General features: G+C 47.1%; 1 protein-coding gene across 1 annotated transcript in view; it reads right to left on the bottom strand.

The window, feature by feature from the left end:
- The window catches only part of LOC143274620 (N-lysine methyltransferase KMT5A-like), a 57,169-nt gene that overhangs the window by 18,804 nt on the left and 23,105 nt on the right, over positions 1-15,260 (bottom strand). Inside the window, exons 4-5 of the mRNA XM_076578490.1 lie at positions 14,932-15,035; positions 14,441-14,499 (exon numbers count right to left, since the gene is read on the bottom strand). Coding sequence (XP_076434605.1) covers positions 14,441-14,499; positions 14,932-15,035 — 163 coding nt within the window. The remainder of the gene's footprint in view (positions 1-14,440; positions 14,500-14,931; positions 15,036-15,260) is intronic.

Raw genomic sequence — 15,260 nt, 5'->3', positions numbered from 1 at the left:
CACTGACACACAGCACAACTCCTACACATGTTACCACAACTACCAACAAATCAAACACGTGTTCCACAACACTTGCTGTTACCCCCATGTGCACACACATGAAAAACCCTCAGCACACACTGACAATGTGTTATCCTATAGATCTGTTCAGTTCACACTGAACCAACACCACCTACTATATACAAAACAAGTAATACATCAAAAATACAGAACAAGATATCTGTAACCAAATAGAAGGGGGGGGGGGGGGGGGCCTCAAAAGATTTAGGCCAATACTTCTCTCAGTGGGTAGTTTCACACATTAACCCCTTTTCTTTCCACAAGCCACAAGATCAACTTAAACTGGCTGTCCACTGACATAAAACAGTTTCCCAACACAGCTAAGTTATCAACATAACATAAAACCATTACAAGTTGTGTACTCACAGCCCAACAAGGATTTCCTTGTTCCTCACATCACTGATCAGTCAGTCACCCTGTGTCAGTCAGTTCTTCTGGGAGACAGCTCAGAACTGGCTGTGCTGACTGGTTTTATCCCTTCCCACAACATACTGTGTATACTAATGCAAGCTACAACACTCACTCCCCCAACTAGCTGAACTGAAATAACCAGTCTTTGCTTGCCCTAGTGACGCTATGTGAATGACTGACAGATTCACTGCTTAATCCCAATTCGTCCAATTCAAAAGATTGATCTGATTCGCTACAATTCATTCCACTTGTTTCTACAACATTCTGTGATGACAGGTTCACCCGTTTACATCACAAAGAGATTGGGGAGACAGGACAATACAACTCTCGGCACGTTAGCCGGCATGATCAAAGTTCACATTAGCATAAATTTTCCCTAGTTTACGTTCCGAAGTCCCGCCATCTACCTCAGCCATGTTTGTGAACGGGGAAAAAGGGAACGACTTGAAAGACAGGCCGCCACACGGGATATTCCGACATGACGTGCTCGTCCGTTTCGAACACGGGGATGGTGGCAGACATCACGTAACTGCACGTATTCCTACAGCTGGGGCGGGTGACGCGATGTCGCGGACCAAAGGCACCGACTTGGGAGTGGGGTGAGGAGGTGGAGGGGTGGAAGGAGGGAGGATGGCGTGGTGTCGGCACAACCTCAAAGACTGGACTTGGGATGGAGCGGGAAGGGAGATAAGAAGGAGGGGTGGGGTGGGCGGGGTGGGGGGGGACAGAGTGTGGGTGGTGGGGGTGACACTGCTGGCACACTATAACAATGATAAGGACAGTAGCGATGACATTGATGACTGATGACAGTAGCATTACTGAAGACATCAATAGTAACACATCTATTTATTGTATTTCACATATGATAGATCACTGCAACACATCAACCTCAAATTCAACATCGGAATCAAAAGCAAAAAAATGAAAATCAAATTAAGGCGATGTGTATGACTAAAACATAAATATAATATCATTTAGTATAATACAATAATTATGTAATATATGATATGATACAATATAATACAATGCAATATAATGTGACATGATATATGATACCATATAAGACTTGAACTGAATCCTTCCTGAGGGATGTTGGTAATAACATCAAAATGATTCAACTCTCTAGATAAATGTGATAGAAAAAAAAAAAAGAAAACGACAGACATTTCAGAATGATTTAACCTCACAATAGGTGTGTGAATACTAGACCATAAAGTTTTTATGGTTTGTTGTGATGCAACCTCTTCTGTCACATTTATTTAGAATTACTGCATTTCAAGCTTGCGCATTTGTTCATGTATTTGTGTCAGCATCCTTTCACATCTTAGATGGCATTTAAAATAGATTCCTCAGTTTCACAGAAGACACAACATCAAAATATTATTTTAAAAACAGAGTGAAAGAAAGAACAAATCAACCAGCCAAGTACACAGGCAAAAGGAAACACACACATACACACACACACACACACACACTCATACACACACACTGCGTCTAAAATCACATGGTGGATGGGCGTTAAATAAACACACCACACACACACACACACACACTCATTCACTCACTGTGGCATACACATTACATTCACACCTTTTTTTTTTTAAAGCATACTGTGTATCACCTTCAACCGTCTACAGTTGATATCTTCTCTAACGCCAATGTCATCATCATGAATGTCATTGACTCCCATTCCTTGTTTCTTTTTTTTCTCTCTCTCTCATTTTCCTCTTAGATTTGCATTGGGGAAAGAGATAAAAACCTAACCTGATGTCAAAGGAAATATTTTTGGTAAAAATAAGGGGGGAACATCCCACGATTTCTCACACACTGAGAGAAAACGTGGGACTGTGAGAAATCTTGGCTTAACCCCTCTAGAGTGGAGTCTTCCACTTCACCCCTCCAATCCGGCAACACTGAAATCAGTGAAGACCTTGACAGGAACTTAAACCCAGCATGGAAGTGAAGAGAAATCAAAACTGAGGTCACTACTAGAGAACATGAAAAATGACAGATTTGGGACAATTGTTTTCTATTTGATGATAAATGATGTTGATGCTGCTGCCATTGGAGGTCCATTCAGGTTGGGGACTTCGTGACGAGGCTGTGCTCTACACTTCCTTTACAAAAACATCCCGGTGTGTAACTGGTATGAGAGATACAGACACCAGCTATGTTTGTCAAGAAATTTGAGCAAAGACTGCAAAAGATGTAAAGTGGATGGCACTTGACTAAATGGTCCTAGTAGGTACTCCAAACTGATTTTTTCAAAATTTCAGATACATATAAACTGTTTTACATCAGTTATAGACCTTTCATCCTGAATCCATTGGTGTAAATTTTATCAATATATGTTAAACGGTTCCGGAGATATGAATTTTAAAATATTTTATTTTGCGGCAACAAATTTGTGCCAAATGAAAATGAAATGAAATAAGGATTTTGAAGGCTCATTACACTTGGATTTATATAATGAAGATTACCATAATTTGATTTACACTGTCCCTATAGCATGAGTAATCAGCCTGATTTTTTTTCAGATTCAGAAATGAACATAATGGCTGGCTCATATGGTTGAAATCAGAAAAGTCTTCAATTTCTAACTTTCGCACATGTTACAATTATAAACGTCATTTGAGATAATTTAACAGCGTTTTCAAAACTTGATATCTCAGCTTCCATTTTATGCAGACAGAAGGTGGTTTTGGTGTCATTGGAATCAGAAAAAAAGAGATCTATTGTTTGATTTAGCAATCTATGTGCATTTCTCTGAAAATAAAATGTTGAACATTATTGCCTTTTTTTCAAAGTTACGCTTCAACCCTAAACAATCATAACAACAAAGTTTTGAAAGCTTTTGCAAAATGCTGTAGATTAAGTAAACCTTTTTTTGTGTGTGTAAACTGTTCACAATATGAAATGTTAATCCTGACATTAAGGTTCTGATTAAGAAATGGATAGTAACTTTTAGTTTCAGTGTCCTTCTTCCTTTGCGCATCGCAATATCATGTCAACTTGCAAAATCAAAAGAAAAATGTAGCCTCAAATTCCGTTTGGGGGTGTTAGCTTGCGTGCAGGGGTTTTTGCGGCCCCCAGCGTGGCTCGATCCCTTCTGAAGAAGGGCGGGTCTCAGACATGGCGGGGGCGGCCCTTCACACAGGGGGGGGACATTTGGTAAAGGGCCCCGTTTTCAACATCTTGAGGACATTCCCAGTTCTTGAGGACAGGTATTTTCTAGTGCAGGACAATGGAAGTGGAAGGGCAACAACATTTACATTTTGATGATGTTTCATCAAAGCTCTGCAGATCAAAGCATTCATAAAAATCCAGCCATTTGTGCCGTTTTTATTTTTTCATTGGGGTTTAATTCACCATACGCTCTTGAATATCATCACTGAAGGCACCACCCAGTATCGCAAACGCCAAATTTAAACCCCCGGAAGGGGAAAAAACCCCTTTGGAAACTCAACATTGTCCCCAGTGGGGAAATGAAATAGCTTTTCTCACAATTGTGACACATACTGTACACAGCTAAGTGGGATCCAACACATCATGACCTCCGATATAAATGTTTCAATCTCATTAATCCTCTCCTTCGAAACATACACCCCGCTCGCAAACCCCCGAGCTCGCATGCCGGCGGGGCAGCATTGCATGGTACTTTTCCATCACTGCGCCCGGGCCGGGACATCCAACAGGCACAAAAAATTTGGGTGGAAAGTTCCCTCCCTTAGTCCAATAACTGGCATCACAAAATTTTGGATCTAGCGCCACTTCCTTTCCCCAAAAAAACCGAGGCCCCCTGTGGTGGAAAATTTGGAAGGGAAAATTTGCCAACCAAATTTCAAAATTTGGGCGTGGGCCCCTTCCAAATTTAAAAGAAATAAAATTTTATGGGGCTTAACCCTTTCGCCGACCAAAAAGGCCATCTCAAGGCTATCCCCCGGCGTCAAAACTACTACAAGGAAAAAAAAAAACCCCAAATTTAAAAACGAGCACCCTTCAAACTTTCCACCCCAAAATTTTAAAAAAACCCCAAAGGGGGAAAAAAACCTTCAAACGTTAAAAATTTTCCCTTTCCCTTTTAAGAAGTCCTTTCACCCCCCAACGGGGGACATCGCGAAAAAAAAGTCTTCAAAAGAAACTGCCCGGGAAGGGCGCTAAAAAACCCCTTGCAGACCCAACATTTCAAGGAGCACTTTTTTTCAGGGTTGAAAAAGGCTCGTCCCCGGGAAGGGCTTCGGGGGCCTCCTCCCCCTTCAAACAAGTAAGAATGAGTAAAAAAAAGGGTGCCCCCTTCGAAAGCCCCGGCCATCACCAGACCCCCCTTTCTTTCTTCCCCCCCCAAAAAGGGGGGGGCTTTTTTGGGTTTCCCGGCCCGACGGGAAGAGCGGGTTTGTCCGCCGGGGGTTTTTCCATCCTTTTGGCCAAAAAGACCCTTTAATGAAAGGGCCTGCCCTTCCGCTTCCCTGTTAGGTACAAAGGATCTGGATTTCTTTCTTTACAGGGGTTCCGGCCAGCAGCCCCGCCCTTTTCTTTACCACAAAATCCCAAAACATGTCCGGGCCCAGGCCAACACAACCCCCCGTTTCCTTTTCTTTGGGTTGCGGATTAAAATTTTCAAAAATTCCGGCATTTGGGATGATTGATATTCCGGCGGGCATCCCTCCGGGGGCTGACAAGGTTCGGAAAAGATCGGGAACCCCTTTTGGTTTCGAAGAAAAACCCTTTTTTTTTAACCGCCAGAACCATGCGGTCATTTTCCGAAAGTGTACCCCGACTGTCAAACCAGGATGTGGTTCCTTTAAAAGGGCCGTCGGGAAAAGGGGCGGACAAAAAGCAAGCAGCGACCCCCGGGCCCTGGGCCCTTGGGAAAACCGTCGTAAAGGGAAGCGGGGGAAAAGGGTTTGGGGAATTTTTGTGGAAACAGTTCCGAAAAGGGTTTTTTCCTGTAGCCAGAAAACCCTGGGGTGTCTTTAGGGAAATGGGGGCCAAAAATCAAATCGGACCTCGGGCGTTGTAAAGGCCAAACGGGGCTGCCCGGGAACTAAAGAAACCGAGATGCCACCGACACCCAAAATCCCCCTTTTCTAAGTGGCGGCGGAAGGAAAGGGGTTTTAGGGGGGAATGAGCTTTGTTTCTTTAAATTTTTTAAACCAAAGGGGTTGAATACGCGTCATACCCCAGGTTTGTTAGAAAAACAATTTCAAATAAAAATCAGGGCCCAGCTGCGTTGGAAAAGGGGCTTTTTCCCCCCTCTGGTCCCGGCTGTGCCAGGGGGGGGGAAAGCCCCAAGGGCTAGCCCGGACCCTTTGGGGGTTTGTACGTCCAAACGGGTTCAGGTGGAGGGCCCGGGCCCCAAAGCCGATACCAACATTTCTAATTCCATTTGGGGAACCGGACCGGGGCCGGGGGAGAGGGGCAAGAAAAGCCCCTTTTATTCACACCCCATTCGTGTTTTGCCACACTGGGAGGATGTTCGGGCCCTTTTTTGGGCAAGTTTACTTTTCATTTTTTAAATATGGCTGGGGAAAGGTTCACTTCTGTTTCAAAGACGACCCCAAAATCGGTTTCCTTACCCCCGGGGATGGGGTTTTTTCCCCAGAGGGAAATTTTCGGGGTTCCGTTTAAATTTGGAAAAAAATTTAAATAAAAAATAGCATTCTTTGGGGAAACGTTTTTTGTGAAGCCATTCTCCCTCCCAAACACTGTTTTTGGGGTTGATGCAGTTTTTAAAAGCCCGGCGCGGGGATGCGGCAAAAACTTGGCTGCCTTTCCCAAAAAAGGCAAAATCGTCCACAAACCCAGCGAGCTGTCCGACCCCTTCGGAAGGGATTAAAAACATTCTTTAAATTTTTGATCTAAAAAACAGTAAAAAAACAGGATGCCCCCCTTGCGGGACCCCCCACCCCTTTCTCTAATTGTCAACAGGGGGTCCAGGGGAATTCACCTAAAATTGTCTGCCTTTGTAAAAAAATTGGGGTGGTTTAACAGGCAGGGCCCCAAAAAGCCGACTTGTGCAAGTCCGAGGAAACCCCAAAATTTCCCGGGGTACCCTAAAAAGGTTTCCCCCCAAGTCAAAAAAAGGGCCCCCACTTTTTGTTTGTTCAAAAAGGGCAATTCTTCATTTGGTTTCCTCCAAAAAACCGAACCAGAGGGTAAAAGGGTAAAAGCGAGCTTGGGGAAACCGCCGTTCTTTTTCCCCAAAAAGGGCCCGGGGGGCTTATTTTCCACACATTCCCTTAAACCCAAACTTCCCATTTTTTGGGCCAGAAAAAAATTGGTCAGTGCTTTTGGGGCGGGGGGTTGGAGGTTCGGGGGGTTTTTTTTCCCTTTTCGGCAGGGGGAAAAAAGGGGGGGTTCTCCGCCGGGAGGGGGGAAAAAAGCCTTGCCCCCAGATGTGGTTTAAAACAAGCGGGGCCCCAACGGGGGGGAAGGGGGTTTTAAAGGGGTTTAAAAGGCCCCGGGGTCCATTCCCTGGACGGGATCCGGACATCTAAAAGGGAATTTTTAAAGTTCTTTCATTGTAAAAGGGAAATTTGGTAATTCTGTTTGTTGGGGGAAAAGAATTACAGGGGTTTTTTTCCCTGACGGTTTTTTGGGTTTAAAAAACCCCGAGAAATTTTGTTACAAAATTTTCAATTCTGTTAAATTTGGGGGACAAAAAATTTGGGCCCAACTGTTTTTCTTCTCTTGTCCAGAGCGCTGAAATTTTAAAAAGATAATAAAGGGTTTGGGCAAAAACGTTTTTGGCCCTTAATTCTTTTAAAACCCTCCACATTTTCTTTTGGGGTTGTTTTAAAGGGTTAAGGAAGAGAAAAAATCTCCCCAATAAACTTCCTCTGGCTCTTTTAAAAAACATCCCGGGCTTTCCCCCCCTCACTGGGGAAGGGTTTTCGAACCATCGGTTTTCCAGTCCCAAAACGTGTCGCTGGGCCCGCTCCTCTTTCCGAGCTTGGGGGCCTCCCGACATTCCGCGTTGAACCGGGGGCTTTAGGGACCTAAACTTGGAGGAACAGGGGAACGCTTTTTTGGGGGCCCGCAATCTAAAACATCCGAGTCAAATTTGGCAGGGGCCCCTTGGCTTTTCAATACGTTTTTTTCCCCCGCCCCCCCTCTTACTTTTTGGTAAAAAAAACCCTTCTGCTTGCCCATAGTTTCAAAAAAGGCGGTCGGGCAAGGGGCACCTTCTCCTTTCTGGGGGGCGGAGGACTCAAAAAGTGGTCACATCCCGTGCAGATGGGCGGGGGCACTTTCCACTCGTAGCCCCAGGCCCAAACGAGGTTTCGCAGACCGACAGATTTTAAACACGGGGTTTTTCCCAGGGGGACAGAAAAGGTAAGGGGGAGCCCTTGTCGTTAAGACCACAACCCCATGTAAAGAAAAAGGTTTTCCAAAGAAAAAAACCTGGGGCTTTTTTAAACCCTCACTTCCCCCCCAGAGCGGGGTGCCCCAATAAAATTTCCCCAACAAAAAAAACCGGAGTAGCGGGTAAACCCGGGTTCAGGAGGTCCTCCCTCAAAAACAGGGACGGAAGGGGGAAGGTGAGAGAGCAACATGAGGGTTTTCTAAAGTGGACTTTTGACTGCCCCCGCCTGAAAAAAAGGGTTGCAAAAAAAGGAACTGACGTTTAAAAGGGACTTGTGAATAAAAAGACGAAAAACCTCCCTAAATTTCCCTTTTGCTTCTTTGAGGGGGTTTAAAAACAGTTTAAAACCCAAAGAGAAAAAATAAAACCTTCCCCATCTTTTGGCGATCTCCTGCCCCGCCAGAAACTGGGGGTTTTTCAAAGCACGACAAAGCAGCGGGGAAGTTCCTAAAAATTGGGGGAAAACCCCCCGGGATGTTCCAGGGGATCACTGCCATTAAAAAAAATTAAAAAAAAAAAAAAAAAGGCAGCAGCCTACCCCAATCGCTACCCCCCCCTCCCCCCTGCTTCCCGGGGGCTCGGGCCCGCCAAGGGATTTTATTTTTAAAAATTTATTTTTTCGACCGGCCGAGTGGGAATACCCAAACCATCCATGGGCCCCCCTTCCCGATCCCCCCGGGGCCCGAAAAACCCTCCCCCCCTTGTTTTTTTGGGGAAAAGGAAAGGGGGGTTTTTCCGGGCCCTTTTCCGCCAGCCCAAAGGGCCGCAAAACAGAGGGGGTGAGGGGGGCCGGGGGTTGGGGGGGGGCAAGGCAAAAAAAGTCCCTTCCCCCCCAAGGGGTTTTCCGTTTCCCGCCCGGGCTGCCCCTGGGGGAAACGGGCCCCAAACGGGAGGGAAGGGTGGCCCCGGGCCCCCCCACCCAAGGCCTTTTTTCCGACAGGTGGTTTTTTCCCCGGGCTGCGTCCCTGGGACGTCGTCGGGACCGCGACGTCCACCTTTCCGGGGGTCTAAACAAACAGGGCGTACACCCTTATAGGGGCTTCCCCGGGAATTCCACCTGTTTTTTTCCCTTTCAAAAAGGAAAACTTCTTTTTTTGTTTTTAAACCTTCGGGATTTGTTTTTTCTTTTTTTCCGGGGAAAAGGGAAAGGCTTTCGTTTGGGGAGGGGTGGCCACCCCCCGCATTTCGAACCCCGGCGACTGACGCAATCCCCCCGGGTTTGCCCGCCCCGAACATCCCAAAACACGCCCTTTTCCTCCTTACATGGGGTTCTCTCACGTGTCCAAATTTTTTTGGTTTTTAAAAAAACATCGCAAAAGGGGCCCGGCCCCAACAGCTTACACAAATTTATCGGGTTTTTTTTCCGGGCCCCCCCCGAAGCCCCTTGGGGAAACATCCGGGGCCCCAAAGGGAAGGGGAAAAGAAAGTTTTTGGTCGGACCTGTCCGCCCCCCTTTCCACCTCACCCTGACACTGGGTCACCCCCCCTAAAGGAGGACAGTTTCGCTTTTGATTTCAGCCTGAGCCCAAAACTTCCCAAACTCCGGGAAACGGGCCCCTTGCACAAAAAATTCCCACCCTCACCTTTTAAAGGGTTTTTCGGGCGACCCCCGCCAGACACTGAAAGCCCCTTCGGAAATGCGAAGGGCAGAGCCGAAAAGGGCTTGTCGCATCGCCCCCTCCACACAACCACGTTGGGCCAAAATCCAGAGGCCCCAAACGACCCCCCGAATGGGAGTCTGTTTCCCTCCTTTTCCCGTCTCCCCCTTTTTTTTCCGTTTTTAGGGTGTTTTTTTGTTTGGGTTTCATGTTTAAAAAAGGGAAAATTTCTCCCCCTTTACCCCCCACCAGGGGGGGTCCAACTTAGGCCGGGTAAAGGGGAACACCACTTGACCCCTTTCCGGGTTTCGGGGGGGATATAACCAACACAAGCCCCCAACGTTTTCCCCCCCGATGGGGGCCCGCCCCCCCGGACAAAGAACCGAGCACTAGGGGGGTTTAAACCTCACTAGCCCCCCCAAAACGCCCAGTTTTGCCCAAACCCCCCCCAAAGGGTAGCCGATTGACACCCCGGGGCCAATGTGTGCCCCTGTCTTAAGGGGGGCCACCCAAAGGGGAAAGTTTTGAGGCAGCGTGCCTTTTCAATCCCCAGGACCCTCATTCCCCCCACCGGGTGGGCGCCGAAAAGGAAAACCCAGGGCGGCCCCGAAAAGGGCCCGGAAAAAAAAGAATGGGGGAAAAAAAGGGGCTTTGATGGGGAGTTTGGACAAAAAGAGGGGGAAAAAAAAGGAAATAAGAATACGAAAGGGACATTGGGCCACTTTATTTTTGGCCCCACTCACAAACCTTTGGGCATGGGAACCCTACCCGGGGAAAAAAAAATCATCCCAAAACCCAAAACCCATTTTATTCAGCCCTAACACACGAGGGCATGAAAGGCTGAAATTTAAACGGGGACCAAAGCACAAAACCCCCAAAGCCACCCACTAAAAGCCCCCCCGCATAGCCCGCCTTTAAATGGCCCACTAAGCCTCCCACCATTAAAAGGGTATGCCCTTTCCCGGGGAAGGGTCAAGAAACACCAGCCTGACCCCCCCCCCTTTTCGGGAGGAATGGTTTGGGACGGGTTTTGCCTGCAAAAGGGCTGTGGGGCGTGTGTGGGGGAATGAAAAACCCCCAAATTTAGTCGCCTTTACCCTGAAAACGGCAAAAAGGGGGTGGGCGGGGGGCCAAAGATGTGTAAAGTCCAAAATGGGAAAGGGGCCCCAAATAGAATTGGGAAAGAAAAATCTTTGGTGGACCCACGGGGGGCAGGAGTAACTCTGTGTCGGGTTAAAAATGGGGAGTTGCCTCCCTTTGGGGGCCATATTGGGGCGAAAAGATGGTTTTTTTAAGAGCACATATCCCCCTTTGTGACTTTCCCCTGTAGAGGGGGGAAGGGGCAGCTGCGTGCGAAAAATTGGGTTGGTTTCATCCCACCTTTTAAAACCCCGTAAAATAATGTCCCTTAGGGCCGGGGGCCACCCGACCCAAATCAGTCCCCCCCATCGGACCCCGGGGAGGGGGACATGTGGCATGATGGCGCCGTAACCAGACAAGATTGGCCCGAGCACTGCCGAGTGGCAGAATCGAGTTATCAAGAGGCACTCCGACGTGGAATTGCCGATATTAGTCTGGGTAACAGTGGAGATATGCAGTGGGGCAGAAAAAAACTGGCACTGCCGAAGTTCAATGGGCTGTGCATGCATCTGCTCTGTGCGCAAGGGGTGGAGCAGGCGCTAGGTGTGGCACCAGTGCATAATTGCCGCAGCAAGTTCCCAATGGGTTGCTGGTTGTTTGGTTGAGCAGCTTGCTGAGACGCCATAGTGGATGGGAAACAGCAGCAACCGCGGTGTGGCAAATGGGGTCATCACCGCAAAGCTTGAAGGGACCGAGCACGCACCTGCACTGTTGGTGAGGAGCCGTGCCGGTAAAGGGAAGTAACTGCGGCGCTCACCGGCAAGGGTGCCGAAGCAGGAGTTGTCTCCCTTGGATCGGAAAATCTGACAAGGGGAGGGTGCACACGCATGGGCCAGCGTGTCCCCTAGTGGTCCACCTTCCTCCCTACCCCTGGGGAGGGCATCCCTAAGCGCCTCGGTCGCCACAGGATCCGAGACAGAAGAGGCATGCCGCAGGGGGGGGGGCCGTGAGCCAATGTCCACGGCCGCTACCACGGACACATCGCACATAGCGTGCGGATCCAAAGCCAGTGTATGGTGTTATTCTCCAAAGGGGTTATGGCACATTCCCAGTATGTGTAATTAAAGGGGTTATGGCACATTCCATTCTTGACATGGGAAAAGTGATAGAGGAGATCGACTCGAGTGTCCTACCGACTGGCAGGGCCAAGAAACGCGGATCGCGTCGACTTCGTTCGCGAATTGAAAAGGAAAGCTTCAATGGCACCACTGACCTGAGTATGGGGTAACGTACCCCTAGAAGTCGCCGGAGAGGGTGCAGGAGGGGTGGTGGAGGTCTGGAGTCGACCGGAGGAAGCAAAGGAAGTGGGGGAGGCGTTGGGTTGGCGTTGTTGAGAGGGCCAGAAATAGAGGGCCCCAGAGTGTCCGTGAATTGATTTCGATCGCGCCTTAATTTTAGCCCGATATCCCAATCGAACTATATAATTATGTGACCTGGTTCGAGACAAAATTTGACAAAAAAAAGAACGCCAGAGAATCGACAGACAGACAGAAAATACGAAAAAAAACTTAGCCGTATGGAGAGCACAGGACAGGAGTCATAATGGCTGGTGCGCTGCCTTTGAACAGGTGCCACACTCCTCTTCCTCCTTGCATCGGTCCCGCACGTGTCCAAATTTCTGGCATTTGAAACATCAAGTCTTTTGTTGCCAAATGTCTGCCATTCTGTGCATAGGCAACATACCAGTGCTGTCATTTTTTGGCAATGACAAAAAAAGTGGTGGGGGGAGCACCCATTGCCTGTCAGCTCGCATGGAGGAGCTCTACAGATCTGGCTGTCATGCCTAAGGCAAGCCCAACATGGCAACCTACCTCTGTCTCGTGCCACAGTTTCCCTCAAAACCAAAAATCACTTCCACTATCGGCCCACATCCGATGTGGAATCATCAGATCAAACCACATGTGCACCTCCTTGCATTGACGCTCAACCGCGCTCAAATGAGACAACCCTATAAGGGTACGTGTTTCCTTCCCTTCCTTTGATTCGAAGGGCTCTCAGTAAAGTGTGGATTCAACCCACCAACCCGATTTTCTCCTGCCCTACGTTTATCAGCACAGCTGTGGTCCACAGACCTCCCCCACAATACGGCTGCGGACTTCTGTCTTCTTTGCCTGCACCAATATCCTTAGGTGGCACAGTACACTCTACTTTCGTCGAATTCTACTTGAGGGACATCTGTCGCTTTAGGGATGATGGCTCATCGACTTCTACCAGAGAGACCGTCGCAAGCCTACGGGATGATGGCTTAAGAGGCATCGCTTCTGTGGTAGTTGCACAACAGGCCATCACAGCACACAGACAGTAGAACAGGCGAGCCCTCCACCTTGTCGTGCTATTCTGCACTAGTTGGGTCACGGTTAAGTATGTGTAATTAAAAGGAAATTTTCTATCTAAAATTACGTTTAAATAACATACTTACCGTGACCCAAATTTAAGACCCTCCCGTCCTCCCCGCTTCCTGTTCTCCCTGCTCGCTGCGCTGGTGATGGCATATTGCCGTCAAAAGAGGGCGCTAGCCAGTGGGACAAAGGGGAGGTTACCTACTTCCGGGAGGTTATCGGCCGTAGTTTCATTTTCTCCGCATAGGCGGATAGTAGTTTGCACAGGCAGGAATGTCAGACCCCTGCTGGAGTCTGCACTAGTTGGGTCACGGTTAAGTATGTGTAATTAAAAAATATATTTAAGTATGTGTAATTAAAAAATATATTAAAGAAATAACCATTAATGAATATACTTACCAACATGCGGAATCGATGACACTGATAATGAGTCTGAAGTCGTGAAAATGTCAACACTTTCACTCGCCAAAACTGCATTGTGCAGCGTCAGCGTCAGCCATTTTACTCCAGCACTAGTCGAAGTCGCGGCGCCACCGACTCAACTCTAACGGTTTTCACTTCACGTCAGATTAAAACTGAGGCTTATAACTGTAGCAATTTTGTTGCTAAAGGATCGATCTACAAACTGACTGGCTGCACGCTTTATACGTTGAACCGAAGAGGTTTAAAATCATCTTCAAACATTTCACTTGATCTTTACACATAGTAAAATAGCGCGACCACAGGCAAATAGGTGTCAAAACGAGGCTAATTTTGTCTTCTTTCATCTCATTGGATAATATTCTGGGAACTGACCACTCACGAAAAACAGCAGAGCAATATTTCAAGCTGGTATGATGCAGACGACATGAAGGAGACGACATGATGTTATGCGATCGCGACTCCGGACAGATGAAAATTAACAAACTGATCAGTTTCAGTTTCAGTAGCTCAAGGAGGCGTCACTGCGTTCGGACAAATCCATATACGCTACACCACATCTGCCAAGCAGATGTCTGACCAGCAGCGTAACCCAACGCGCTTAGTCAGGCCTTGAGAACAAGACAGGCACAGGTTTTCCTTAGCGGTTACATCCGCGGAAACGTTCTATGTACGGACCATATATATATATATATATATAATATATATATATAGTCAAGACATGATGCCTGTCCTTATCACTAAAACTGATCAAACAACAGAAAGTCAAACTTTATTCCACAGTTGTTTTTATTTCATTCTAGTTCATATTATATAAGATACTGGCAAATAAAAAACTTCATAATTCAGTCACGGTCACCGATTTTCCGGCTTTTGACGTCAGTTTGGAGCACCTAACCCTAGTTTTCCCATGACCCCACAGCACACTCAACTCTGGACCGGAGTTGGCCAGAGGCCAAAAAATCACATGACTTTTGCTTCTGATGGGGTTGATCTACTCTATTTCTCTGGCAGCAGTCCACTGCACTAACCACCCTGCCAAAGCAGCTGGTGAGCAACATACATTTCAATACAATTTGCAAGTAATATCTGTGTATACAACATACCTGTAAACCGTCTTCACATCCAGCCTTGATTTTCTCAACAATCTCCATCTCTCTGCTTTCTGTAAAACATTCACATATTGCTTTACAAAAAAGCAAGCGTATATTCAAAGAGTTATGTTCAAAACCAACTCTCAAATCTAAATTACGTAACTACAGGGGTGCAAAAATCCAGCCTTGTAACCACTCAAATAACATTTAATTACTTTCCACAAACTACTGATAAAAAATCAAATAAGGAAAGCTACAAAATTTCATCGCCAGATTTTGTCTTCCTTTCAAAAAGTTTTATGACAGGCATATGAACCATGATCACTGTCCTTACTACCCATTTCTCATACAATATCTTATTGCTGGCACTTCATCTCAAAATGAAGCTAATTCTGCAGCAGTACATCTGTCTCTTATCGGGTGTTCAATTTCCCCAACTGTGTGAAGTCTCTCATGCCTATCAGCTTCACATTCAAGCTTGGTTTCAGTCTCGAACATCTCACTGACCTTGACTTCGGCACTGGACATTCCTCGCCTGTCACTGCGGCGCACTGGGAAAAAAGCTGTGATGGGCTTCTGGGGGTTCTCGCCATTGTCACAGCCTTTCCTGATTAACAGTCACAGACACTCCTATCACTGGCTCTGATCATAACAGTGAGTGACAGAAAGAGGGAGAGAATGCGTGCATGCATGCGTCTTTAGAGACCTGTGGGGATGAATGCAGGGTTGGTCACTGTCTGTCAATAGTGTCATGTTTATCCTGTAAAACTCTGCCTTCTATTACTCTAACCATAGTAAACTATTTCTAAACACATGACTGGCAATTTTTCAG

Source organism: Babylonia areolata, chromosome 29 (assembly GCF_041734735.1).
Source record: "Babylonia areolata isolate BAREFJ2019XMU chromosome 29, ASM4173473v1, whole genome shotgun sequence".
Taxonomy (NCBI): Eukaryota; Metazoa; Mollusca; class Gastropoda; order Neogastropoda; family Buccinidae; genus Babylonia; species Babylonia areolata.
Note: the sequence above shows the minus strand (reverse complement) of the source record. Positions and strands in the feature narration are given on the sequence as shown.